Source organism: Oenanthe melanoleuca, chromosome 25, assembly GCF_029582105.1.
Source record: "Oenanthe melanoleuca isolate GR-GAL-2019-014 chromosome 25, OMel1.0, whole genome shotgun sequence".
Lineage (NCBI taxonomy): Eukaryota > Metazoa > Chordata > Aves > Passeriformes > Muscicapidae > Oenanthe > Oenanthe melanoleuca.
The window spans coordinates 2,467,878-2,491,711 of record NC_079358.1 but is presented as its reverse complement, the minus strand read 5'-3'; the positions used below and the strand labels follow the sequence as shown (position 1 = coordinate 2,491,711).

The 23,834-nt window shown below is 48.7% G+C and overlaps 1 protein-coding gene across 9 annotated transcripts in view; it reads left to right on the top strand.

Annotated features, from left to right (window-relative positions):
- The window catches only part of ARHGEF11 (Rho guanine nucleotide exchange factor 11), a 56,781-nt gene that overhangs the window by 24,513 nt on the left and 8,434 nt on the right, over window positions 1-23,834 (top strand). For 5 of the 9 annotated variants that reach the window (XM_056509987.1, XM_056509989.1, XM_056509985.1 and 2 more), the window contains 12 exons: window positions 954-1,077; window positions 5,732-5,908; window positions 10,406-10,453; window positions 10,737-10,981; window positions 12,026-12,172; window positions 14,353-14,435; window positions 15,408-15,533; window positions 16,746-16,863; window positions 18,463-18,641; window positions 20,579-20,654; window positions 21,230-21,400; window positions 23,696-23,783. In XM_056509987.1, coding sequence (XP_056365962.1) covers window positions 954-1,077; window positions 5,732-5,908; window positions 10,406-10,453; window positions 10,737-10,981; window positions 12,026-12,172; window positions 14,353-14,435; window positions 15,408-15,533; window positions 16,746-16,863; window positions 18,463-18,641; window positions 20,579-20,654; window positions 21,230-21,400; window positions 23,696-23,783 — 1,582 coding nt within the window. The remainder of the gene's footprint in view (window positions 1-953; window positions 1,078-5,731; window positions 5,909-10,405; window positions 10,454-10,736; window positions 10,982-12,025; window positions 12,173-14,352; window positions 14,436-15,407; window positions 15,534-16,745; window positions 16,864-18,462; window positions 18,642-20,578; window positions 20,655-21,229; window positions 21,401-23,695; window positions 23,784-23,834) is intronic. The other 4 variants (XM_056509988.1, XM_056509986.1, XM_056509993.1 and 1 more) reach the window with 1 other exon arrangement.

The following is a 23,834-nucleotide window of genomic DNA, read 5'->3' as shown; positions in this document are numbered from 1 at the left end:
GGAATTTTGGGGATTTGAGCCGGAATTTGGGGATTTGAGGTGCAATTTGAGCTGGAATTTGGGAATTTAGAATAGGAAATTTAGAATTAGGGTTGGAATTTGGGGATTCGAGCTGGAATTTGAGCTGGAATTTTGGGGATTTGAGCAGGAATTTGAGCAGGAATTTTGGGATTTGAGCTGGAATTTTGGGATTTGAGCTGGAATTTGGGGATTTGAGCTGGAATTTGGGGATTTGAGCTGGAATTTGAGCTGGAATTTTGTGGGATTTGAGCGGGAATTTGAGCTGGAATTTTGGGATTTGAGCTGGAATGTTGGGATTTGAGCTGGAATTTTGTGGATTTGAGCTGGAATTTTGGGATTTGAGCGGGGATTTGAGCAGGAATTTTGGGATTTGAGCTGGAATTTTGGGATTTGAGCTGGAATTTTGGGGATTTGAGCTGGAATTTGAGCTGGAATTTTGTGGATTTGAGCTGGAATTTTGGGATTTGAGCGGGGATTTGAGCAGGAATTTTGGGATTTGAGCTGGAATTTTGGGATTTGAGCTGGAATTTGGGGATTTGAGCTGGAATTTTGTGGATTTGAGCAGGAATTTTGGGATTTGAGCTGGAATTTTGGGATTTGAGCTGGAATTTGGGGATTTGAGCGGGGATTTGAGCTGGAATGTTGGGATTTGAGCTGGAATTTGGGGATTTGAGCTGGAATGTTGGGATTTGAGCTGGAATTTTGGGATTTGAGCGGGAATTTGAGCTGGAATTTTGGGATTTGAGCAGGAATTTTGGGATTTGAGCTGGAATTTTGTGGATTTGAGCTGGAATTTTGGGATTTGAGCAGGGATTTGAGCTGGAATTTTGGGATTTGAGCTGGAATGTTGGGATTTGAGCAGGAGTTGTGCCTCAGCCCCAGGCTGAGACCCCAGTGCCCCCCATTCCCTGAATTCCCCGCTCCTCTCCCAGCAGTGCGCCCCGGGAACGTGCGCACCATGATCCAGCACTTCGAGAACAGCCACGGCGAGCCCGAGAGCGCGGGGCAGCGCCTGAGCACGGGCAGCGTGCCCGAGGGGCTGCTGGACACGGACAGGTCAGGGGGATTTGGGAATTCTGGGAATCCTGGGAATCCTGGGAATTGTGGGAATTCTGGGAATCAGTCACAGGAATCCTGGGATTTGGGATTTGGGATTTGGGATTTTGGGATCCCCACGGGCAGCGTGCCCGAGGGGCTGCTGGACACGGACAGGTCAGGGGGATTGGGAATTGTGGGAATTGTGGGAATCCTGGGAATTGTGGGAATCAATCACGGGAATCCTGGGATTTGGGATTTGGGGGAATCAATCATGGGAATCCTGGGATTTGGGATTTGGGATTTGGGATCCCCACGGGCAGTGCCTGAGCACGGGCAGCGTGCCCGAGGGGCTGCTGGACACTGACAGGTCAGGGGGATTTGGGAATTTGGGAATTGTGGGAATCCTGGGAATTGTGGGAATCACAGGAATCAATCATGGGAATTGTGGGAGTCAATCACGGGAATCCTGGGATTTGGGATCTGGGATTTGGGATCCCCACGGGCAGTGCCTGAGCACGGGCAGCGTGCCAGAGGGGCTGCTGGACACTGACAGGTGAGGGGGGTTTGGGAATTCTGGGAATTCCTGGAATTCTGGGAATCAATCATGGGAATTGTGGGAATCAATCACGGGAATCCTGGGATTTGGGATTTGGGATTTGGGATCCCCACGGGCAGCGCCTGAGCACGGGCAGCGTGCCCGAGGGGCTGCTGGACACTGACAGGTCAGGGGGATTGAGAATTCTGGGAATTCCGGGAATCCTGGGAATTGTGGGAATTGTGGGAATTGTGGGAGTCAATCACGGGGATTGTGGGAATCAATCATGGGAATTGTGGGAATCAATCACGGGAATTGTGGGAGTCAATCATGGGAATCCTGGGATTTGGGATTTGGGATCCCCACAGGCAGCGCCTGAGCACGGGCAGCGTGCCCGAGGGGCTGCTGGACACGGACAGGTGAGAGGAAATTTGGGAATTTGGGAATTCGGGGAATCCTGGGAATTGTGGGAATCACAGGAATCAATCACAGGGATTTGGGATTTGGGATTTGGGATCCCCACAGGCAGTGCCTGAGCACGGGCAGCGTGCCCGAGGGGCTGCTGGACACGGACAGGTCAGGGGGATTGGGAATTTGGGAATTCTGGGAATCCTGGGAATCACGGGAATCCTGGGAATTGTGGGAGTCAATCACGGGAAACCTGGGATTTGGGATTTGGGGGAATCAATCATGGGAATCCTGGGATTTGGGATTTGGGATTTGGGATCCCCACGGGCAGCGCCTGAGCACGGGCAGCGTGCCCGAGGGGCTGCTGGAGCCTGACAGGTGAGGGGGGTTTGGGAATTTGGGAATTCCTGGAATTCTGGGAATCACAGGAATTGTGGGAATTGTGGGAGTCAATCACGGGAATAATGGGATTTGGGATTTGGGGGAATCAATCACAGGAATCCTGGGATTTGGGGATCCCCACAGGCAGCGTGCCCAAGGGGCTGCTGGACACTGACAGGTGAGGGGGGTTTGGGAATTTAGGAATTCCTGGAATTGTGGGAATCACAGGAATTGTGGGAATTGTGGGAATCAATCACAGGAATCCTGGGATTTGGGATTTGGGGGAATCAATCACGGGAATCCTGGGATTTGGGATTTGGGATCCCCACAGGCAGCGCCTGAGCACGGGCAGCGTGCCCGAGGGGCTGCTGGAGCCTGACAGGTCAGGGGGTTTGGGAATTCCTGGAATTCTGGGAATCACAGGAATCCTGGGATTTGGGATTTGGGAATCTGGGAGTTCTGGGAATCCTGGGAATTGTGGGAATCACAAGAATCAATCACGGGAATCCTGGGATTTGGGATTTGGGGAGCCCTACGGGCAGCGTGCCCGAGGTGCTGCTGGACACAGACAGGTGAGGGGGATTTGGGAATTCTGGGATTCTGGGAATTTTGGGAATTGTGGGAATCAATCACCGGAATCCTGGGATTTGGGATTTGGGGATCCCCACAGGCAGCGCCTGAGCACGGGCAGCGTGCCCGAGGGGCTGCTGGAGCCTGAGAGATGAAAGAGAAATTTGGGAATTTTGGGATTTGGGATTGTTTGGGGGAATTGATTCCCCCAGAATTCTGGGATTTTCCAGGAATTTTTAACTAAATCCTGTGATTTTTTTCCTATAAATTCTGTGATTTTTCACTTAATTCCCAGGATTTTTTCTCCAAATTCTACAACTTTTACACTAAATACCAGGATTTTCCTCTGAATCCTGTGGGTTTTTTTTTCCCTAAATCCTAGGATTTGCTTTCCTATATCTTGGGGTTTTTCTCTCTAAATCCCAGGATTTTTTCCCTTTAAATCTTGGGATTTTTTTCTCTAATTCCCATAATTTTTCTCCTCCAAATCTCAGGGATTTTTTTCCCCTAAACCTTGGGATTTTTCTACCCTAAATCCCAGGATTTTTTCCCCTCAATCTGAGTTCTTTCCCCCTAAATTTTAGGATTTTTTTCCTCTGAATTCCAAGGTTTTGTCCCCTAAATGTTGGGATGTTTTAGCCCTAAACCTTGGGATTTTTCTCTCTTAAATCCCAGGATTTTTCCCCTTAACTTTGGGATTTTTCTCCCTTAAATGCCAGAATTTTTCTCTCCTAAATCTTGGGATTTTTTTCTTTGTAAATCCCAGGATTTTTCCCCCTAAATCCCAAGTTCTTTTCCCCTAAATCTTGGGATCTTTCTCCCCTAAATCCCAGGATTTTCCCCTTAACTTTGGGATTTTTTCCCCCCTAAATCCCAGGATTTTTCTCCCCTAAATCCCAGAATTTCTCTCTAAATCCCTGGGATTTTTACCGTAATTCCTGCGATCTTTAGCCGCGAATTGCCGGATTTTTGCCCAAATTCCCATTTTTTTTCCCCTCAAATCCCAGGATTTTTTTCCCCTCAAACCCCAGGATTTTTCCCCATCACTCCCAGATTTTTACCAGCTCTCCCTTTCCCCTGCAGCTCCCGCTGCGAGGTGCGGCTGGGGCGCTCGGGGTCGAGTTGGTTCCCATCCCAAATCCCAGGATTTCACCTCAATCCCGGGATTTTTTCTCAAAAATCTTGGGGTTTTTTCTCCCCTAAATTCTGGGATTTTTCTCCCCTAAATCCCAGAATTTTTCTCTCTTAAATCCCAGAATTTTTCTCTCCTAAATCTTGGTATTTTTTTCCTTGTAAATCTCAGGATTTTTTCCCCTAAATCCCGAGTTCTTTTCCCCTAAATCTTGGGATTTTTTTCCTTGTAAATCCCAGGATTTTTTCCCCTAAATCCCAGGATTTTTCTCTCCTCAACCTTGGGATTTTTCCCCCCTAAATCCCAGAATTTCTCTCTAAATCCCAAGTTCTTTTCCCCTAAACCTTGGGATTTTTCCCCTCTAAATCCCAGAATTTTTTTCTCTAAATTCCTGGGATTTTTACCGTAATTCCTGCGATTTTTAGCCGCGAACCGCCGGATTTTTACCAAAATTCCCATATTTTTTTCCCCTCAAACCCCAGGATTTTTACCAGCTCTCCCTCTCCCCTGCAGCTCCCGTTGCGAGGTGCGGCTGGGGCGCTTAGGGTCGGATTTCACCTCAATCCTGGGATTTTTTCTCAAAAATCTTGGGTTTTTTTCTCCCCTAAATGGTGGGATTTTTCTCCCCTGAATCCCAATATTTTTCTCTCTAAATCCCTGGAATTTTTACCGTAATTCCTGCGATTTTTAGCCGCGAACCACCGGATTTTTTCCCGAATTCCCATATTTTTTTCCCCTCAAATCCCAGGATTTTTTTCCCCTCAAATCCCAGGATTTTTCCCCATCACTCCCAGATTTTTAGCAGCTCTCCCTTTTCCCTGCAGCTCCCGCTGCGAGGTGCGGCTGGGGCACTCAGGGTCGAGTTGGTTCCCATCCCAAATCCCAGGATCTCACCGGGATTTTTTCTCGAAAATCTCGGGGTTTTTTGTCCCCTAAATTCTGGGATTTTTCTCCCCTAAATCCCAGAATTTTTCTCTCCTAAATCTTGGGGTCTTTCTCCCTTAAATCCCAGGATTTTTCCCCTTAACTTTGGGATTTTTCCTCCCTAAATCCCAGGATTTTTCTCCCCTAAATCCCAGAATTTTTCTCTCTTAAATCCCAGAATTTTTCTCTCCTAAATTTTGGGAATTTTTATCCTTGTAAATCCCAGGATTTTTTCCCCTAAATCCCGAGTTCTTTTCCCCTAAATCTTGGGATTTTTTTCCCCTCAAATCCCAGGATTTTTTCCCATTACTCCCAGATTTTTAGCAGCACTCCCTTTTCCCTGCAGCTCCCGCTGCGAGGTGCGGCTGGGGCGCTCGGGGTCGGATTTCACCTCAATCCCAGGATTTTTTCTCAAAAATCTTTGGTTTTTTTCACCCCTAAATGGTGGGATTTTTCTCCCCTAAATCCCAGGATTTTCCCCCTTAACTTTGGGATTTTTCCCCCCTAAATCCCAAGATTTTTCTCCCCTAAATCCCAATATTTCTCTCAAAATCCCTGGGATTCTTACCATAATTCCTGCGATTTTTAGCCGCGAACCGCCGGATTTTTTCCCGAATTCCCATATTTTTTTCCCCTCAAATCCCAGGATTTTTTTCCCCTCAAACCCCAGGATTTTTCCCCATCACTCCCAGATTTTTCCCAGCTCTCCCTCTCCCCTGCAGCTCCCGCTGCGAGGTGCGGCTGGGGCGCTCCGAGTCGCTCAAGGGCCGCGAGGAGCTGCGGCGCTCGCGCCGGGCCGAGCTGGTGCCGCGCTCGCGCAGCGACGTCGACATGGACACGGGCAGCGACACCCCCCGGCTGCACTCGGCCTCCTCCTCGGCCTCCAGCCTCTCCAACAGGTGGGGATCCCTCAATTCCTGCAGTTCCAGAGCTCCCAGCACGAGTTCTGGGAGTTTGGGATCAAAATCTGGAAAGGCGGGAGCGGCGGGAAGGAGGAAATTTGGGATTTGGGGTTTTTGGGAAGGGTCTCACACCTCCAGCCTCTCCAGCAGGTGGAGATCCAGAGAATTCCTGGAATTCTGGAGTTTCCATCCCAAATTTTGGGGTTTGGGATGGAAATCTGGGAAAGGACAGGAAACTGGGAGGGCATTGGGAAGATTGGGGTGGAGGAAAGTTTGGGATTTGGAAATTTTTGAAAAGAAGGTGCAGGTCAAGGTTGAGACTCCAGTCTCTCCAACAGATGAGGATTGGGGATTTCTGAGCCCAAATTTTGGGAATTCTGAACCCAGATTTTGAGAACTCTGGAGATTCTGAGCCCAGAGTTTGGGATCACGGGGGTTTGGGATGGGAACCTGGGAAAGGAAGGGAATTGGGAGGGCAAAGTTTGGGATTTGGGGTTTTGGGAAGAGGATACAGGTCAAGGTTGAGCCTCCAGCCTCTCCAGCAGGTGGGGATCCCAGAATTCCTGCAATTCCAGAGCTCCCAGCACGAGTTCTGGGAGTTTGGGATCAAAATCTGGAAAGGCGGGAGCGGCGGGATTTGGGATTTGGGTGTTTTTGGGATTGGGATTGTGGGGGTTGGAGGGAGGGGTTTTTTTCTCTTCAGGTCCTGAATTCCTGCAGAATCTCTGGGAAAATCCATAGAAAATCCATGGAAAATCCGTGGAAAAAATCTTGTATAATCAATGGAAAAATCCGTGGAGAATGCATTCAAAAATCCATGGAAAATCCATGGAACAATTCCTGTAGAATCCATGGAAAAACCCATGGAAAAATCCATAGAAAATCCGTGGAAAAATCCATGGAAAGCAGCAGGATTTGGGATTAAATCCCTGGATCTGGAAGCTGAAACTTTTGGGATTGGGGAAAAGTTTGGGATTTGGGAATTTTTGGGAAGGGTCTCACTCACACCTCCAGCCTCTCCAACAGGTGGGGACTGGGGAATTCTGAGCCCAAATTTTGGGAATTCTGACCCCAAAGTTTGGGAATTCTGAGCCCAGATTTTGGGAACTCTGGAGATTCTGAGCCCAGAGTTTGGGATCACGGGGGTTTGGGATGGGAGGCTGGGAAAGGAAGGGAATTGGGAGGGAAAAGTTTGGGATTTGGGGTTTTGGGAAGAGGATACAGGTCAAGGTTGAGCCTCCAGCCTCTCCAGCAGGTGGGGATCCCAGAATTCCTGCAATTCCAGAGCTCCCAGCACGAGTTCTGGGAGTTTGGGATCAAAATCTGGAAAGGCGGGAGCGGCGGGAAGGAGGAAATTTGGGGTTTAGGGTTTTTGGGAAGGGTCTCACTCACACCTCCAGCCTCTCCAGCAGGTGGGGATTGGGGAATTTAGAGACCAAATTTTGGGAATTCTGGCCCCAAATTTTGGGAATTCTGGCCCCAAATTCTGGGGATTCTGACCTCAAATTCTGGGAATTCTGCACCCAGAGTTCAGGGTCACGGGGGTTTGGGATGGGCTAGGAAAGGTAGGGAATTGGGAGGGAGAAGTTTGGGATTTGGGGTTTTTTGGGAAGGGTCTCACACCTCCAGCCTCTCCAACAGGTGGGGATTGGAGAATTCTGAGCCCAAATTTTGGGAATTCTGACCCCAAAGTTTGGGAATTCTGAGCCCAGATTTTGAGAACTCTGGAGATTCTGAGCCCAGAGTTTGGGATCACGGCGGTTTGGGATGGGAGGCTGGGAAAGGAAGGGAATTGGGAGGGAAAAGTTTGGGATTTGGGGTTTTGGGAAGGAATCCAGAGTGGAGCCTCCATCTCCAGCCTCTCCAGCAGGTGGGGATCCCAGAATTCCTGCAGTTCCAGAGCTCCCAGCACGAGTTCTGGGAGTTTGGGATCAAAATCTGGAAAGGCGGGAGCGGCGGGATTTGGGATTTGGGTGTTTTTGGGATTGGGATTGTGGGGGTTGGAGGGAGGGGTTTTTTTTTCTCTTCAGGTCCTGAATTCCTGCAGAATCCCTGGAAAAATCCATAGAAAATCCATGGAAAATCCGTGGAAAAAATCTTGTATAATCAATGGAAAAATCCGTGGAGAATGCATTCAAAAATCCATGGAAAATCTATGGAAAAGCCATTAAAAATCCATGGAACAATTCTTGTAGAATCCATGGAAAAATCCATAGAAAATTCGTGGGAAAATCCATGGAATAATTCCTGCAGAATCCATAGAAAAACCCATGAAAAAATCCATAGAATATCCGTGGAAAAATCCATGGAAAGCAGCAGGATTTGGGATTAAATCCCTGGATCTGGAAGCTGAAACTTTTGGGATTGGGGACAAGTTTGGGATTTGGGAATTTTTGGGAAGGGTCTCACACCTCCAGCCTCTCCAACAGGTGGGGATTGGGGAATTTGGAGACCAAATTTTGGGAATTCTGGCCCCAAATTCTGGGGATTCTGACCTCAAATTCTGGGAATTCTGCACCCAGAGTTCAGGGTCACGGGGGTTTGGGATGGGCTGGGAAAGGAAGGGAATTGGGAGGGAGAAGTTTGGGATTTGGGGTTTTTTGGGAAGGGTCTCACACCTCCAGCCTCTCCAACAGGTGGGGACTGGGGAATTCTGACCCCAAAGTTTGGGAATTCTGAGCCCAGATTTTGAGAACTCTGGAGATTCTGAGCCCAGAGTTTGGGATCACGGGGGTTTGGGATGGGAGGCTGGGAAAGGAAGGGAATTGGGAGGGCAAAGTTTGGGATTTGGGGTTTTGGGAAGAGGATACAGGTCAAGGTTGAGCCTCCAGCCTCTCCAGCAGGTGGGGATCCCAGAATTCCTGCAATTCCTGAGCTCCCAGCACGAGTTCTGGGAGTTTGGGATCAAAATCTGGAAAGGCGGGAGCGGCGGGAAGGAGGAAATTTGGGGTTTTTTGGGAAGGGTCTCACTCACACCTCCAGCCTCTCCAGCAGGTGGAGATCCAGAGAATTCCTGGAATTCTGGAGTTTCCATCCCAAATTTTGGGGTTTGGGATGGAAATGTGGGAAAGGACAGGAAACTGGGAGGGCATTGGGAAGATTGGGGTGGAGGAAAGTTTGGGATTTGGAAATTTTTGAAAAGAAGGTGCAGGTCAAGGTTGAGACTCCAGTCTCTCCAACAGATGAGGATTGGGGATTTCTGAGCCCAAATTTTGGGAATTCTGAGCCCAGATTTTGGGAACTCTGGAGATTCTGAGTCCAGAGTTTGGGATCACGGCGGTTTGGGATGGGAGGCTGGGAAAGGAAGGGAATTGGGAGGGCAAAGTTTGGGATTTGGGGTTTTGGGAAGGAATCCAGAGTGGAGCCTCCATCTCCAGCCTCTCCAGCAGGTGGGGATCCCAGAATTCCTGCAATTCCAGAGCTCCCAGCACGAGTTCTGGGAGTTTGGGATCAAAATCTGGAAAGGCGGGAGCGGCGGGAAGGAGGAAATTTGGGATTTGGGGTTTTTGGGAAGGGTCTCACTCACACCTCCAGCCTCTCCAACAGGTGGGGATTGGGGAATTTGAAGACCAAATTTTGGGAATTCTGGCCCCAAATTTTGGGAATTCTGGCCCCAAATTCTGGGGATTCTGACCTCAAATTCTGGGAATTCTGCACCCAGAGTTCAGGGTCACGGGGGTTTGGGATGGGCTAGGAAAGGAAGGGAATTGGGAGGGAGAAGTTTGGGATTTGGGGTTTTTTGGGAAGGGTCTCACACCTCCAGCCTCTCCAACAGGTGGGGACTGGGGAATTCTGACCCCAAAGTTTGGGAATTCTGAGCCCAAATTTTGAGAACTCTGGAGATTCTGAGCCCAGAGTTTGGGATCACGGGGATTTGGGATGGGAGGCTGGGAAAGGAAGGGAATTGGGAGGGCAAAGTTTAGGATTTGGGGTTTTGGGAAGAGGGTGCAGGTCAAGGTTGAGCCTCCAGCCTCTCCAGCAGGTGGGGATCCCAGAATTCCTGCAATTCCAGAGCTCCCAGCACGAGTTCTGGGAGTTTGGGATCAAAATCTGGAAAGGCGGGAGCAGTGGGAAGGAGGAAAGTTTGGGATTTGGGTGTTTTTGGGATTGGGATTTTGGGGGTTGGAGGGAGGGTTTTTTTTCTCTTCAGTTCCTAAATTCCTGCAGAATCCCTGGAAAAATCCATAGAAAATCCGTGGAAAATCCATGGAAAAATTCCTGCGTAATCAATGGAAAAATCCGTGGAGAATCCATTAAAAAAATCCATGGAAAATCTGTGGAGAATCCATTAAAAAATCCATGGAAAATCTATGGAAAATCCATTAAAAATCCATGGAACAATTCCTGCAGAATCCATGGAAAAACCCATGGAAAAATCCATGGAAAGCAGCAGGATTTGGAGTTAAATCCCTGGATCTGGAAGCTGAAACTTTTGGGATTGGGGAAAAGTTTGGGATTTGGGAATTTGGGGTGATTTTTCCATCCTTTTCCCAGATCCCTGGAAAATCCCACCCCCCCCTACACACCAAAGATGGGGCGCAGGTGAGTGACCCCCCTTGGAATTCCCATTCCCTGTTTTCCCCCCATTTTTTCTCCAGTTTTTCCCTATTTTCCCCCAATATCTCCCCTCCATTTTTCCCAATTTCCTCCCCCAATTTCACCCTAAATTTCTCCTGATTTCCCCCAAATTTTCCCCCCGTTCTCTCCTCAATTCCCCCCAGTTTTCCCTCAATTTCCCCCCAAACTTTTCACCAATTCTCCCCTATTTTCCCCCAAATTTTTCCCAAATTTTTCCCCCAATTTCCCCCAAATTCCCATTTTCCAGGAGCGTGGACTCTCCCAGCCTGGGCTTTGGGGCTGATCCGTTCCTGCCTCACCTGCTGGAGGACGAGCAGGGCCCCAGCCCTGACCTGGAGCCTGACCCTGAATCCCAACATTCCCAAAATTCCCAAAATCCCCAAAGCTGGCAGCAGAATTCCCCAAATTCCCAGAGCTGGCAGCACTCGGTGAGCCGGGAGCTCGTGGCCAACCTGAGCCAGAGGGAGGTGGATCGGCAGGAGGTCATCAATGGTGGGAATTTTGGGAATTCTGGGGGGGAACAGGGATTTGGGGGTTTTGGGGAGGGGGGAATTTGGAGGGGAGGTGGTTTTGGGGGTTAAAATCCTGGAATTCTGGAGTGATTCCAAGGATTTTTGGGGTCAAAATCGGGGAATTGCGGGGATTCTGTGTGTGTGTGGGGGGGGGTAACAGGGATTTTGGGGGTTAAAATCTTGGAATTTTGGGAATTCTGGGGGGGAAACAGGGATTTGGGGATTTTTAGGGAGGGTGTAATTTGGGGGGGAGGTGGTTTTGGAGGGAATTCCCAGGATTTGGGAGGAATTTTTGGGATCTGGGGGCTCATTTCTGGGATTCGGGGCTGGATTTTGTGGTGCTGCTTTCAGAATTTGATGTCCCCAGTGATGTCCCTGTGTCCCCAGTGTCCCCCCAGAGCTGCTTGTCACCGAGCTGTCCCTGTGTCCCCAATGTCCCCTGTGTCCCAATGATGTCCCCAATGTCCCTGTCTGTCCCTGTCCCCAGAGCTGTTTGTCACCGAGCTGTCCCATCCTGTCCCAGTGTCCCCAATGTCCCCATTAATGTCCCTGTTTGTGTCCCCAGAGTTGTTTGTCACCGAGCTGTCCCCAATGTCCCTGTTTGTGTCTCTGTCCCCAGAGCTGTTTGTCACTGAGCTGTCCCATCCTGTCCCCAATGTCCCCTGTGTCCCATTGATGTCCCCAATGTCCCCAGTATCCCCTGTGTCCCCAGTGATGTCCCCAATGTCCCTGTTTGTGTCTCTGTCCCCAGAGCTGTGTGTCACCGAGCTGTCCCACGTGCGCACGCTGCGTGTCCTGTCCCTGTGTCCCCAATGTCCCTTGTGTCCCATTGATGTCCCCAATGTCCCCAGTATCCCCAGTGTCCCCAATGATGTCCCCAATGTCCCCAGTGTCTCATTAATGTCCCCATTGCTGTCCCCAGAGCTGTTTGTCACCGAGCTGTCCCATCCTGTCCCAGTGTTCCCAGTATCCCCAGTGTCCCCAGTGTCCCATTAATGTCCCCAATGTCCCTGTGTGTCCCCAGAGCTGTTTGTCACCGAGCTGTCCCACGTGCGCACGCTGCGTGTCCTGGACCTGCTGTTCTACCAGCGCCTGCGCCGGGAGCAGCTGCTGAGCCGGGAGGAGCTGGGGCTGCTCTTCCCCAACCTGCCCGACCTCATCGACGTGCACAGTGAGCACAGATCCCAAAAATCCCAAATATCCCCAATCCCAGAGTTCCTGACCCAATGGGTTCCCAAAACCCCCCTGGGATCCTGCTCTTCCCCAACCTGCCCGACCTCATTGATGTGCACAGTGAGCCTGAATCCCAAAATCCCAAATATCCCCCAATCCCAGAGTTCCTGACCCATTGGGTTCCCAAAACCTCACTGGGATCCTGCTCTTCCCCAACCTGCCCGACCTCATCGACGTGCACAGTGAGCCTGAATCCCAAAAATCCCAAATATCCCAAATCCCAAAATCCCCAATCCCAGAGTTCCTGACCCAATGGGTTCCCAAAACCTCACTGGGATCCTGCTCTTCCCCAACCTGCCCGACCTCATCGATGTGCACAGTGAGCCTGAATCCCAAATTCCCAAAAATCCCAAATATCCCAAATCCCAAAATCCCAGAGTTCCTGACCCAATGGGTTCCCAAAACCTCACTGGGATCCTGCTCTTCCCCAACCTGCCCGACCTCATCGACGTGCACAGTGAGCCTGAATCCCAAATTCCCAAAATCCCAAAATCCCCAAATATCCCCCAATCCCAGAGTTCCTGACCCCACTGATTCACAAAACCCCACTGGGATGCTGCTCCTCCTCAACCTGCCCGACCTCATTGACGTGCACAGTGAGCCTGAATCACAAATCCCAAAAATCCCAAATATCCCAAATCCCAAAAATCCCAAATATCCCCAATCCCAGAGTTCCTGACCCAATGGGTTCCCAAAATCCCACTGGGATCCTGCTCCTCCTCAACCTGCCCGACCTCATCGACATGCACAGTGAGCACAGATCCCCAGAAATCCCAAAAATCCCAAATCCCCAAAAGCCCCAAATCCCAGAGTTCCTGACCCCACTGATTCCCAAAACTCCCGTGGGATCCTGCTCTTCCCCAACCTGCCTGACCTCATTGACGTGCACAGTGAGCCTGAATCCAAAAATCCCAAATATCCCAAATCCCAAAAATCCCAAATATCCCCAATCCCAGAGTTCCTGACCCCACTGATTCACAAAACCCCACTGGGATCCTGCTCTTCCCCAACCTGCCTGACCTCATCGACGTGCACAGTGAGCCTGAATCCCAAATTCCCAAAAATCCCAAAAATCCCAATCCCAAAATCCCCAAATCCCAAAATCCCAGAGTTCCTGACCCATTGGGTTCCCAAAACCTCACTGGGATCCTGCTCCTCCCCAACCTGCCCGACCTCATCGACATGCACAGTGAGCACAGATCCCCAGAAATCCCAAAAATCCCAAATCCCCAAAAGCCCCAAATCCCAGAGTTCCTGACCCCACTGATTCCCAAAACCCCACTGGGATCCTGCTCTTCCCCAACCTGCCTGACCTCATCGACGTGCACAGTGAGCCTGAATCCCAAATTCCCAAAAATCCCAAATATCCCAAATCCCAAAAATCCCAAATATCCCCCAATCCCAGAGTTCCTGACCCAATGGGTTCCCAAAACCCCACTGGGATCCTGCTCCTCCTCAACCTGCCCGACCTCATCGACGTGCACAGTGAGCCTGAATCCCAAAATCCCAAAAATCCCAAATCCCAAAATCCCCCAATCCCAGAGTTCCTGACCCCAAAACCTCACTGGGTTCCCAACCTGCCCGACCTCATCGACGTGCACACTCAGCCTGAATCCCAAATTCCCAAAAATCCCAAATTCCCAAATCCTGAAATCCCAAAGTTCCTGACCCCACTGATTCCCAAAACCCCCCTGGGATCCTGCTCTTCCCCAACCTGCCCGACCTCATCAATGTGCACAGTGAACACAGATCCCAAAAATCCCAAATCCCAAAATCCCACAGTCCCCAAATCCCAAAATTCCCAAATCCCAAAGTTCTCAAATTCCCAAATCCCCAAATCCTGAAATCCTGAAAATCCCAAAATCCCAAATCCTCAAATCCTGAAATCTCAAATTCCCAAGTCCCACAAATCCCCAAATCCCAAAAATCCCAAAATCCTGAAATCCCTAAAATCCCGAAATCCAAAATCTCCAAATTCCCAAATCTTTTTTCCCCTCTTTTCCCCTCTCTTTTTTCCTTTATTTTTTCCTCTCTTTTCCCCTTTTTTTTCCCGTTTTTTCCCTGTTTTTTCCCATTTTCCCCTCTCCCATTTCCCATTTTTCCCACATTCTCTCCCAGATTCCCTTCTGGAATCCATGAAGAAGCTCCGGGAAGAGGAAGGACCCCTCATCCGCCAGATCGGCGACCTCATGCTGGCCAGGGTGAGCCAACCCCCAGTTCTGGGAATTTTGGGAATCCTGGGAATCCTGGGAATGCTCTAATCCCATTTTTCCCAGGAATTTTGGGAATATTTGGAGTGCCCTAATCCCATTTTTTCACATTTTTTCCCGTTTTTCCCAGTTTGATGGCCCTGCCAGGCAGGAGTTCTGTGAACTCTCTGAACCCTGGCCATTCCCTAATCCCATTTTTCCCATTTTTCCCAGTTTGATGGCCCTGCCAAGCAGGAATTCTGTGAATTCTGTGAACCCTGGCCATTCCCTAATCCCAGTTTTCCCATTTTCCCCATTTTTTATCCCAGTTTGATGGCCCTGCCAAGCAGGAGCTCTGCGATTCCTGGCCATGCTCTGATTCCAATTTTCCCATTTTCCCCATTTTTCCCATTATTTTCCCCAGTTTGATGGCCCTGCCAAGCTGGAGCTCTGTGATCTCTGTGATTCCTGGCCATTCTCTGATGCCATTTTTCCCATTTTTCCCATTATTTTCCCCAGTTTGATGGCCCTGCCAAGCAGGAGCTCTGTGAATTTTGGGAATTCTGCCATTCCCTAATCCCATTTTTCCCAGTTTGATGGCCCTGCCAAGCAGGAGCTCTGTGAACCCTGGCCATTCCCTGATCCCATTTTTCCCAGTTTGATGGCCCTGCCAAGCAGGAGCTCTGTGAATTTTGGGAATTCTGCCATTCTCTGATCCCATTTTTCCCATTATTTTCCCCAGTTTGATGGCCCTGCCAAGCAGGAGCTCTGTGAATTTTGGGAATTCTGCCATTCTCTGATCCCATTTTCCCCATTTTTTCCCAGTTTGATGGCCCTGCCAAGCAGGAATTCTGTGAATTCTGTGAACTCTGGTTATTCCCTGATCCCATTTTTCCCATTTTTTCCCCAGTTTGATGGCCCTGCCAAGCAGGAGCTCTGCAATTCCTGGCCATTCCCTGATCCCAATTTTCCCATTTTCCCCAGTTTGATGGCCCTGCCAAGCAGGAGTTCCAGGCTGTTGCTGCCGCGTTCTGCTCGGGGCAGTCGCTGGCGCTGGAGCTGATCCGCACCAAGCAGCGCAAGGAGAGCAGGTTCCAGCTCTTCATGCAGGTCTGGGCCCTTCCAAGGCAATTCCCTATTTTATTCCCAATTTTTAACCTTCCTTTCCACCTTTTATTTCTCTTCTTTCCTCCTGGTTTTCCCCTTTCCCCCTCTTTTTTTCCGTCTGATTTTCCCCCTTTCTCTTTTTTCCCCCTTTTCCTCCAGTTTTCTCCCCATTGGGGTCAGGAATTTTGGGATTTTGGGAACCCTTTTAGGAGATTTCAGGCACCAATGGGATCAGGAATTCCAGAATTCTAGAATTTCTGGCACCAGTGCAGTCAGGAATTCTGGGATTTCAGGAACTCATGAGGTCAGGAACTTCGGAATTTTGGGAACCAATAGGGTGAGGAATTCCTGGATTCCAGGAACCAATAAGGTCAGGAATTCCAGAATTCTGGGATTTCTGGCACCCCTGGGATGCAGAATTTCAGGATTTCAGGAACCTATGAACTCAGAGATTTTGGAATTCCAGGATTTCTGGCGCCCATGGGGTCAGGAACTTGGGAATTTCAGGCACCAGTGGGGTCAGAAATTCCAGGATTTTTGGCACCAGTGAGGTCAGGAACTTCAGATTTTGGGTACCAGTGGGGCCAGGAATTCTGGGATTTCAGGAGCCCATGAGGTCAGGAATTTTGGGATTTCAGGAACCAGTAGGGCCAGGAATTCCAGAATTACGGGGTGCAGAATTCTGGAATTCCAGGATTTCAGGAACCCACGAGCTCAGAGATTTTAGAATTCCAGGATTTCTGCCACCCTTGGGGTGCAGAATTCTGGGATTTCAGGAACCAGTAGGGTCAGGAATTCCAGAATTATGGGGTGCAGAATTCTGGAATTTCAAGATTTCAGGAACCCACGAGCTCAGAGATTTTAGAATTCCAGGATTTCTGCCACCCTTGGGGTGCAGAATTCTGGGATTTCAGGAACCAGTAGGGTCAGGAATTCCAGAATTATGGGGTGCAGAATTCTGGAATTTCAAGATTTCAGGAACCCACGAGCTCAGAGATTTTAGAATTCCAGGATTTCTGCCACCCTTGGGGTGCAGAATTCCAGGATTTCGAGCACAAACGAGCTCAGGAATTTCAGAATCCCTGCATTTCTGGCGCCCTTGGGGTGCGGAATTCTGGGATTTGGGACACGAGTGAGCCCAGAACTTTTGGAATTCTGGGATTCCAGCCCCCAGCAGGGTCAGGAATTGCAGGATTTCAGGCTGTCCCCCTGCAGGAGGCCGAGAGCAACCCGCAGTGCCGGCGGCTGCAGCTGAAGGATCTGATCGTGTCCGAGATGCAGCGGCTCACCAAGTACCCGCTGCTGCTGCACAACATCAGCAAGTGCACCGAGGGTAGGGGCACAATTCCCTCCTTTCCTTCTGCTGGCAAACCCCACATTGCCCTCCCAGCTTTTTTTCCCTGTTATTCCCCCATTTTTCCTGGATTTTTTCCCATTTTTCGTGGATTTTTTTCCCATTTTTTACTGAATTTTCGGCATTTTTTCGCTGCATTTTCCCTTGAATTTTCCCCTGGATTTTCCCCACTTCTCCTTTGATTTCTCCTTGGATTTCTTCCCATTTTTCCCTGGATTTTTCTCCATTTTCCCCTGGCTATCCCCATGGATTATTCCCATTTCCCCAAGGATTATTCCCATTTTCCCCTGGATTTTTCTCTGGCTATTCTCATGTATTATTCCTATTTCCCCATGCATTATTCCCATTCTTCCCCATGGATTATTCCCATTTTTCCACATGCATTATTCCCATTCTTCCCCATGGATTTTTCCATTGATATTCCCATGAATTATTCCCATTCCCTCATGAATTATTCCCATTCCCTCATGAATTATTCCCATTTCCCCATGCATTATTCCTATTTCCCCATGCATTATTCCTATTTCCCCATGGATTATTCCCATTTCCCCATGCATTATTCCCATTTTCCCATGGATTATTGCATTGATATTCCCATGGATTATTCCCATTTCCTCATGGATTATTCCAGTTTCCCATGGATTATTCCCATTTTTCCCCATGGATTATTCCGATTTTTCCCCATGGATTATTCCCATTTTTCCCCATGGATTATTTCTATTTCCCCATGCATTACTCCCATTTCCCCATGGATTTTTCCCATTTCCCCTTGAAATTTTCCCATTTTCCCCTGGATTTTCTCATGGGGATTTCTCCCGTTCCCTGGAGCAGGAGAAGCTGTGCCCATTTCCACCCTTATTTTTCCTCATTACTCCCTCGTTTTTCCCTGGATTTCCCCCAGATTTCCCCTGACTATTCCCTGGATTTCCCCCAGATTTTCACCTACATATTCCCATTTTTCCCCATGGATTTTTCCCATTTCCCCTTGAAATTTTTCCCTGGCTTTTCTCATGGATTTTTCCCTGGATATTCCCCTTTTCCCCTGGATTTCTCCCATTCCCAGCAGGCTCCCTGGAGCAGGAGAAGCTGTGCCTATTTCCACCCTTATTTTTCCTCATTACTCCCTCATTTTTCCCTGGATTTCCCCCAGATTTCCCCTGACGATTCCCTGGATTTCCCCCAGATTTTCACCTACATATTCCCATTTTTCCCCATGGATTTTTCCCATTTCCCCTTGAAATTTTCCCCTGGCTATTCTCATGGATTTTTCCCTGGATATTCCCCTTTTCCCCCTGGATTTCTCCCGTTCCCTGGAGCAGGAAGAAGCTATGCCCATTTCCACCCTTATTTTTCCTCATTACTCCCTCGTTTTTCCCTGGATTTCTTGCCCTGACTATTCCGTGGATTTCCCCCAGATTTTCACCTCCATATTCCCATTTTTCCCCGGCTCTCTCCCATTCTCCCAGCCCCAAGCCGTGCCAATTCCCTCCTCCACCCCCCCCCATTTTTCCACCGATGTTTCCCGGGATTTTTCCCTGGATTTCCCTGGATTTCCACCTGGATTTCTCTGCTCCCCAGCGGGCTCGGAGGAGCAGCAGAAGCTGTGCCGTGCCCGGGAGCAGTGCCGGGACATCCTGCGCTTCGTCAACGACGCCGTGCGCGGCGCCGAGAACCGGCAGCGGCTGCAGGAGCTGCAGCGGCGCCTGGACACGGCGGCGCTGGAGAGAACCAGCAACCCCCTGGCTGCAGAGTTCCGGGTATGCCCCTTTTCCTGGGGGAAACACAGCTCTGGGACACGGTTTCTGTGAAAATACCACGTTTTTCCATGAAAAACCCCCAATTTTCCATGAAAAAAACCCCAATTTTCCGTGAAAAATGCTGATTTTTCCGTTGAAATCCTCCATTTTTCCATGGAAAAACCCCATTTTCATCAGAATTCCCAGTATTCCCCCTTTTCCTGGGGGAAAACACAGCTCTGGGGCACGGTTTGCCATGGAAATCCCACGGTTTTCCATGAAAAACAACATTTTTCCCTGAAAAACAATATTTTTCTATTAAATCCTCCATTTTTCCATTGAAATCCTCCATTTTTCCATGAAAAACCCCATTTTTCCGTTGAAAAACGCCCGTTTTTCCACAAGAATCCAAAAATTTCCACAGAAATCCTCCATTTTTCCATGAAAAACCCCATTTTTCCATGAAAAAACGCCAGTTTTTCCACAGGAATCCAAATTTTTCCATTGAAATCCTCCATTTTTCCATGGAAAACCCCATTTTTCCATGAAAAACACCCGTTTTTCCACAAGAATCCAAAAATTTCCACAGAAATCCTCAATTTTTCCATGGAAAACCCCATTTTTCCGTGAAAAACGCCAGTTTTTCCACAGGAATCCAAATTTTTCCATTGAAATCCTCCATTTTTACATGGAAAAACCCCATTTTCATCAGAATTCCCAGTATTCCCCCTTTTCCTGGGGGAAAACACAGCTCTGGGGCACGGTTTGCCATGGAAATCCCACGGTTTTCCATGAAAAACAACATTTTTCCCTGAAAAACAATATTTTTCTATTAAATCCTCCATTTTTCCATTGAAATCCTCCATTTTTCCATGAAAAACCCCATTTTTCCATGAAAAACACCCGTTTTTCCACAAGAATCCAAAAATTTCCACAGAAATCCTCCATTTTTCCATGAAAACCCCATTTTTCCATGGAAAACCTGTTTTCCACAGGAATCCAAATTTTTCCATTGTAATCCTCCATTTTTCCATGGAAAACCCCATTTTTCCATGAAAAACCCCTGTTTTCCACAGGAATCCGAATTTTTCCATTGAAATCCTCCATTTTTCCATGAAAAACGCCAATTTTTCCACAGGAATCCAAATTTTTCCATTGAAATCCTCCATTTTTCCTTGGAAAACCCCATTTTTCCATGAAAAAACGCCAGTTTTTCCACAGGAATCCAAATTTTTCCATTGAAATCCTCCATTTTTCCATGGAAAAACCCATTTTCACCAGAATTCCCAGATTTCCTGGGAAAACACAGCTCTTGGACATGGTTTGCCATGGAAATCCCACAGTTTTCCATTAAAAACCCCATTTTTTCCGTGAAAAACGCCAATTTTTCCACAGGAATCCAAATTTTTCCATTGAAATCCTCCATTTTTCCATGGAAAACCCCATTTTCACCAGAATTCGTGGTATTCCTGGGAAAACACAGCTCTGGGACACGGTTTTCCATGGAAATCCCACATTTTTCCATGAAAAACCCCATTTTTCCATGAAAAACCCCCATTTTTCCACAGGAATCCAAATTTTTCCATTGAAATCCTCCATTTTTCCATGGAAAACCCCATTTTCACCAGAATTCCCAGTTTTCCTGGGAAAACAAAGCTCTGGGACATGGTTTGCCATGAAAATGCCATGGTTTTCCATGAAAAACCTCCATTTTTCCACAGAAATCCCAATTTTCCCCTCTTTTTCCATGGATTTTTGAGGTGTTTTCCGTGGATTTTTGGGGTGCTTTTTCCATGGATTTTTGGGGTCTTTCCCATGGATTTTCAGGGTGTTTTCCATGGAATTTGGGGTGTTTTTCCCTGGATTTTCCATGGATTTTTGGGGTGTTTTTTTCCCATGGATTTTGGGGTGTTTTCAGTGGATTTTTGGGGTGTTTCTCATGGATTTTGGTTCTGCAGAACCTGGACCTGACCTCGCACCGGATGATCCACGAGGGGCCCCTGACCTGGAGAGTGGGCAAGGACAAGAGCGTGGGTACGGACTGGGAGGAACTGGGAATGGACTGGGACGGACTGGGAGGGACTGGGATGGAACTGGGAATGGACTGGGGGGAACTGGGAAATGGACTGAGAGGGACTGGGATGGACTGGGAGGGGATTGGGATGGACTGGGGGGAGCTGGGAGGGACTGGAATGGAACTGGGATGGACTGGGGGGAACTGGGAGGGAACTGGGAATTGGACTGAGAGGGACTGGGATGACTGGGAGGGGCTGGGGATGGACTGGGAGGGACTGGGGATGGACTGGGAGGGAATTGGGAGGGACTGGGAATGGACTGGGATGGACTGGGAGGGGATTGGGTTGGGATTGGAAGGGACTGGGAGCACTGGGGGAACTGAGAACCCTTCCTGCCTTCCCTTCCCAAAATCCCAAAAAAAGTCCCCCCACAAAAAATCCCAAAAATCACCAAAAAAATCCTCCAAAAAGCTACAGAAAATCCCCCAAAATATCACAAAAAATTCCGAAAAAAATCCCCCAAAAAATTAAACAAAAATTTAAAAAATCCCCCCAAAAATTCCCAAAAAATTCCCACCACTGTTGCATTGGCAGAGCTGCACGTGCTGCTGCTGGAGGAGCTGCTGGTGCTGCTGCAGCGCCAGGACGAGCGCCTGGTGCTCAAATGTCACAGCAAAGGAGCCCTGGGAGCCTCCTCAGACACCAAGCAGAGCTTCAGCCCCGTGCTCAAACTCAGCTCGCTGCTCGTGCGCTCCGTGGCCACAGGTGGGAAATCTGGGAATTCTGGGAATATTCTGTGGGAAAAGTGAGGTGTTTTGTGGGAAAAATGGGGTTATTTTATGGGAAAAGTGGGGTTTTATGTTCAAAAAATAAGGGTTTTGGCGGGAAAATGGGGGTTCAGACCCGTGCTCAAGCTCAGCTCGCTGCTTGTGCGCTCCGTGGCCACAGGTGGGAAAATACGGGAATTTTAGGAATTTTCTGTGGGAAAAGTGGGGGTTTTCTGTGGAAAAAGGGTGAGAGTTTGTAAAAAAATGGCGATTTTTTTTGCGGGAAGATGGGGGTTCATCCTCATGCTCAAATGCAGCTCGCTGCTCGTGCGCTCCGTGGCCACAGGTGGGAAAATATGGGAATTTTAGGAATTTTCTGTGGGAAAAGTGAGGGGTTTTGTGGGAAAAATTGGGTTATTTTATGGGAAAAGTGGGGTTTTATGTTCAAAAAATAAGGGTTTTGGCGGGAAAATGGGGGTTCAGACCTGTGCTCAAGCTCAGCTCGCTGCTCATGCGCTCCGTGGCCACAGGTGGGAATTCCAGGAATTTTAGGAATTTTCTGTGCGAAAAGTGAGGGGTTCTTGTGGGGAAAGTGGGGTTATTTTGTGGGAAAAGTGGGGTTTTATGTTCAAAAAATAAGGGTTTTGGCGAGAAAATGGGGGTTCAGCCCCGTGCTCAAGCTCAGCTCGCTGCTCGTGCGCTCCGTGACCACAGGTGGGAAATCTGGGAATTCCAGGAATTTTCTGTGGGAAAAGTGGAGGTTTTTGTGGGAAAAACGGGGTTTTATGTTAAAAAAATGAAGGTTTGGGGGGAAAATTATGAAGTTTTTGGCAGGAAGATGGGGGTTCAGCCCTGTGCTCAAACTCAGCTCACTGCTTGTGCGCTCCGTGGCCACAGGTGGGAAATCTGGGAATTCCAGGAATTTTGGGAATTTTCTGTGGGAAAAGTGAGGTTTTTTGTGGGAGAAATGGAGTTTTATGTTCAAAAAGTGAAGGTTTGGGGGGAAAATTATGGACTTTTTGGCGGGAAAATGGGGGTTCAGCCCCGTGCTCGAGCTCAGCTCGCTGCTCGTGCACTCCGTGGCCACAGGTGGGAAATCTGGGAATTCCAGGAATTTTGTGTTGGAAAAGTGGGGGTTTTTGTGGGAAAAATGGGGTTTTTCTGTGGAAAAATAGGGCTGTTTTGGGGGAAAATGGGTGTTGGAATGGGGGTTCAGCTCAGCTTGGTGCTCATGCTCTCTGTGGCGACAGGTGGGAAAATCTGGGAATTTGGGGAATTTTCTGTGGGAAAAGTGGGGGTTTTTTGTGGGAAAAATGGGGATTTTCTCTGGAAAAAAGGTGGGAATTTGTAAAAAAATGGGGGTTTTTTGGTGGGAAAATGCGGGTTCAGCCCCATGCTCAAATGCAGCTTGGTGCTCGTGCACTTCATGGCCACAGGTGGGAAATCTGGGAATTTGGGGAATTTTCTGTGGGAAAAGTGGGGGTTTTTGTGGGAAAAATGGGGATATTCTGGGGGAAAATGAGGATTTCCTGTGAAAAATGGGGGTTTTTGGTGGGAAAATGGAGGTTCAGCCCTGTGCTCAAACTCAGCTCACTGCTCGTGCGCTCTGTGGCCACAGGTTGGAAATTCAGGAATTTTGGGAATTCTGTGAATTTTCTGTGGGAAAAGTGGGGTTTTTTTGGGAAAAATGAGGTTTTGTGTTAGAAATTGAGGGTTTGGGGAGGAAATTTGGGGTTTTTTTTGGCGGGAAAATGGGGATTCAGTCCCGTCCTCAGGCTCAGCTCGCTGCTCATTGCGCTCCGTGGCCACAGGTGGGAAATCCTGGAATTTCTGGGATTTGAGGAATTTTCTGTGGGAAAAGTGAGGGTTTTTGTGGGAAAAATGGGGATTTTTTGTGGAAAAAGAGGGGTTTTTATAGGAAAATGGGGGGTTTTGAGGAAAATTGGGGGGGAAATGGGGGTTCAGCCCCGTGCTCAAGCTCAGCTCACTGCTCGTGCAATTTGTGGCCACAGGTGGGAAATCCTGAAATTTCAGGGATTTTGGGAATTTTCTGTGGAAAAAGTGGGTGTTTTTGTGGGAAAGATGGGGTTGTGTGAAAAAAAAATGGAGTTTTGTGGGAAAAATTGGGGGTTTAATGGAGAAAATGGGGGGAAATGGGGGTTCAGCTCAGCTCGCTGCTCATCCACTCTGTGGCTGCAGGTGGGAACAAGAAAATCCTGGAATTCTGTGGATTTTGGGAATTCTGGGGGTGGGAATTTGTGGAATTTTGGGCTAAACCCTGCTGTCCCCCCAGACAAGCGGGCCCTGTTCATCATCTGCACCTCAGAGCTGGGACCCCAAATCTACGAGCTGGTGGCACTGACGTCCTCGGAGAAGAACACGTGAGGGAAATCCCGGGAAAATCCCCTGGGAAGGGCTGGAAAATTCCTTGG